Source organism: Gossypium hirsutum, chromosome D10 (genome assembly GCF_007990345.1).
Source record: "Gossypium hirsutum isolate 1008001.06 chromosome D10, Gossypium_hirsutum_v2.1, whole genome shotgun sequence".
Lineage (NCBI taxonomy): Eukaryota > Viridiplantae > Streptophyta > Magnoliopsida > Malvales > Malvaceae > Gossypium > Gossypium hirsutum.
This window is the reverse complement of record NC_053446.1, coordinates 58,872,086-58,876,025: the sequence shown is the minus strand read 5'-3', so window position 1 is coordinate 58,876,025 and position 3,940 is coordinate 58,872,086. Positions and strand designations below refer to the sequence as shown.

At 33.9% G+C, this 3,940-nt stretch overlaps 1 protein-coding gene across 1 annotated transcript; it reads left to right on the top strand.

The window, feature by feature from the left end:
• Positions 1-493: 493 nt before the first annotated feature.
• Positions 494-3,940, top strand: LOC107915713 (vacuolar protein sorting-associated protein 60.1). The gene is made up of 7 exons (XM_016844844.2): positions 494-790; positions 956-1,107; positions 1,682-1,775; positions 2,334-2,405; positions 2,489-2,600; positions 2,876-3,012; positions 3,449-3,940. The coding sequence occupies exons 1-7, from the start codon at positions 722-724 to the stop codon at positions 3,500-3,502; spliced, it is 690 nt and encodes a 229-aa protein (XP_016700333.2). The 5' UTR covers positions 494-721; the 3' UTR covers positions 3,503-3,940.

The following is a 3,940-nucleotide window of genomic DNA, read 5'->3' as shown; positions in this document are numbered from 1 at the left end:
CAATTTGTTCTTTTTTTTAAATAGTCTTTTCGTATATGCTAACAATTCTAAAATGCAACAACGTTAAATATCTAAAAATATAATTTAATAATATGAGAAAATGTTAACAAAATATATAAAAAAATAGAAATTATTTTTGTAAAAAATTATAAAATATAGTGTAGTATTCAATCTTATATTATTAGTTAAAAGAGAAAGAAATATCACATTATCTAGAAACAAGTTGCAAACATATTTTCATGGCTCTATATATACAGATATCTCATATTTCATATTATTTAAGAAAATAAGAAAAAAAACTTTAAATTTATATAAAAATTTATTTTGTAAATTTTATTTTTATATTAATTAGTGAGAGCTTAAAATAAAAAAAGAATTGATGTTGTAACTTTAGATATTTATAAAGGCGTCAGTGTGCTTTTTTTTTTTAAAATTAAAAATTAAAAAATTATTTTTTTAGTAGAAATGCAAGATGCCTTTAAGAACATATATGTATAAAAATATATTATAACTATTGGAGGATATGATAAGGAAATGTCAGTACTTCACTGAAATTTGTTTTCGTGAAATTAAAAAGACAAGGCTAGGAAAGCAATCTCTAAGCAAACGAACTGAGAAACAGCTTTTCGGCTTCCCCGCCGATCTCTCCAAATTCTATTTTCAAATCGAAGTCAACAATCAATTTTAAAGCACTTTCTCCTCTCTTTCCTAAGGAAAGGAGATGAAGCGAGTCTTCGGCGTTAAGAAAGACAAGGAACCGCCGCCTTCGATTCAAGATGCCTCCGATAGGGTTTCTCTCTTTCTCACTTTACTTTTCGCTCTGACTTCTTTAACATTTTCGTTTGATCTGTTGGTTTCTTTGTATTAGGGTTTTTCTGGTTCATTATTCTGTTTGATTTCAAAGTTTTGCCTATTTTGTGAAATAATATGGATGGAATGGAGTTTTCGTGATCAGATAAATAAAAGAGGGGACAATGTGGAGGAGAAGTTGAAGAAACTGGATGCTGAGCTTAGTAGGTACAAGGAACAGATAAAGAAGACAAGGCCTGGCCCTGCTCAAGAGGCCATTAAAGCTCGAGCCATGAGGGTTCTCAAGCAAAAACGAATGTACTTGCTTCTTTCCTACCAGATTTTTCCTTAATTTTCTCGCAGTTATTACGTACTTCATTTCTGTCTAGTTTCTACATATGTGCTACGAAAATTCATGCTTGACGTTATTATATGATGTTGGATGGAGTCATTTAAGCCAGTTACACGTGTCTTTATGGAAACTTTATGTTATATGATTTGTCGTTTTCTTTTTGTTTAATCTTTTGCTTGATTGAAATTTGCAGCTTAGGTTGTATTTTTTTTTTCATTTTTTGGTATTAAATATTTGGTTATTTGGTCAACTAACAACTGGTTTAGTGGAGAATGAGTCCTTATTGATATCAGGTCCCAAGTTCAAACTTGGACAATTCTTTCCCCTTATCCATTGATCAGAAAAAAAATTGGCTATTTGATTCTCATTTTTCGTGGTACCGTTAAGGGGGATATTTGTTTTATTATACCTAGTTTCATTTTTACATACTAATTCTTTAGTTTGAAAACTTACAATAAATACTGATTTCTTGAGGTTGAAAACTTACAAAGTGAGTTGTGTGTCTATTTCATTATATCTGATACTAATCGGTTTTGATAGGTATGAAGGGCAACGTGATATGCTTTACAGTCAGACGTTCAACCTCGATCAAGTTGCTTTTGCTTCTGAGGGTCTTAAAGATGCTCAACAAACAGTATGTGGTAGCCTTCAATTTCATTGTTATAAATTCCATTCTGTATATCTGAATGTGGACTTGCTGTAAGTGATAAACTAGTATATATATTTTCTAATATAATATTGTTATATGCTCTTTCATTGATAACTGCTCCTGTATATGCTTTTCAAGGAGCATAGGCAGTAGTTTGTACGTGATATTAAATGTTTATTCCATGCTTCCGTGCTATGGTGGATTTATTGGGGCTGTGGTATATTTACAGTAAAACATTTGTGTTTCTTGGTAGCGCCCAAAGGGGCACAGTTCAGGACAATCCAGTCGGAGCTTTTTCAGTTCCCTTATTGGAATCGGCTGCCTACCTCATGAGAGGTAGGAGATATACCATTTGTTGCTGGGGAGAGGTTTCTTCATTGAATTTGTGCTTAATGATTAATCTATATCATGGTTCATGAATTCTTTCTGCTCATTTTGGCATCATCTAGCCGGAAGGATATGAATTCTTTTAAACATTCTTGCAAAACTGTTTATGACTATGTCACCTTATGAATTTTTAATTATGTTTCTTGTCGGTGCCAGATGTCAGCCCTGAAATCTGCCAACAAGGAGCTGAAAGGAATGATGAAGACTGTTAACATTCAGGACATAGATGTCTGTACTCTCTTTATACACTCTGTCGGTTTCTGCTATAAAGAATTTATTTTCTGGTGACATTTGATTCTTTTTATCTATAGAACTTGCAAGATGAAATGATGGACATGATGGATGTTAGTAATGAGATCCAAGAGACCTTGGGTAGAAGCTATAATGTTCCTGATTACATTGATGAGGAAGAACTCATGGGCGGTAATCTTTGACCTTACCTAGAGTCACAATCATGTCCATTTTATTTAAGTTTCCTCATTATTTTTGCATGATTTGGGAATAGTATAGTGATTTGGTTTTACTCATAAGAATGGAGTGAGCCAATTATAGAAATTGGCGTTGTTATCGTCATTATTAATACTATTATTTGATTTGCAAATAGTAACTTATACATCCTTGTATAATCAGTAGTGAAATAATAACTTATTTGTTTCCTTACCCTTTAAATTTTTATGCTGATCCATGTTGGATTGCAGAACTTGATGCTCTGGAAGCAGACATGGGAAGTGAAGCTGATGGCATCCCCTCTTATCTTCAACCTGATAAGGAGGAACCGGATGTGGACACTGAGTTCTTGCCTGCAGCACCCACAGGAAATACAACAGCTGCCCAGGTAAACCTGTTACCCTGCAATTTTAGTATAGGTTTGCAGTGTGCTTATAAATTGGGATGTTTGTGCTGTTGTCCCATTTTTCTTCACTCTCTATGTTATACATGTACATATATTTTGTTCAAACCTGTCATTACTTTTCCCACTTTAGGGTTCAATTTAGCTGCCGTTTAACAATATGATAAAAAGTTTGTTTTCAAATGATATTAAGATTTGCTGTGCGTCTGAGCTCATGATCTCTATTGTCAGTCCCCGTGTTTTCTGCAGTTCCACATATGACCATCTTTTTACTAAACTTTGTTTATAGCTGGCTTCTCATGATTTTATAATTTACTGGTAGTTATAATTTGTTTTTATTGCCGCTGGTATCAGGAACTTGAGATTCAATGTTGCATTTATCTTGTTTATCTGTAGTTAATGTAACTTTGATGTTGATCAGGGTGAGGATGAACATGGTTTGCCTACTGTTCCTCGAGCATCTCTCCGTAGTTAGATGGTTGGACTGCTACAATGTGTTACTGCCTGCAATATAGATCAAGGTGAATGAGGCCTGCCCTTTTAAACATATTGTGCAGAATTAACTTCAATGGGTACTTCAATTGAATTGGCTCAATTATTGCATCCATTTGATGAAGGGTATCTTTGGTTGCCACTATCACACTGTGGGTTTAGGTGTAGTAGGGGGTATGTAGGTTGACATAAGAAATATTCATGGGTCGTGTTTTGATTATTAACATTTTATGTGTGATTGAGAACTAATAGAATTTGCAAAGTGGAGAAGGGAGTTTGCATTGCATGATTGAGAAGTAAAAGGTTAGGGTTTTCGAACTTGGACTGCCAAGGATGTATCATGTATAAACAAACATATCTATTCCCCCAATCTTGGTAGGAAGTTCTGCAATGGCATCATAGAGAAGTCTCCACTGTTGTA

Excerpts from the sequence above, each read along its gene's own strand:
- LOC107915713 (XM_016844844.2), top strand. The coding sequence starts at position 722 with ATGAAGCGAGTCTTCGGCGTTAAGAAAGACAAGGAACCGCCGCCTTCG. Across the intron at positions 1,776-2,333 it reads TTAAAGATGCTCAACAAACA|ATGTCAGCCCTGAAATCTGC; the intron begins GTATGTGGTAGC and ends TGTCGGTGCCAG. Across the intron at positions 3,013-3,448 it reads GAAATACAACAGCTGCCCAG|GGTGAGGATGAACATGGTTT; the intron begins GTAAACCTGTTA and ends GATGTTGATCAG.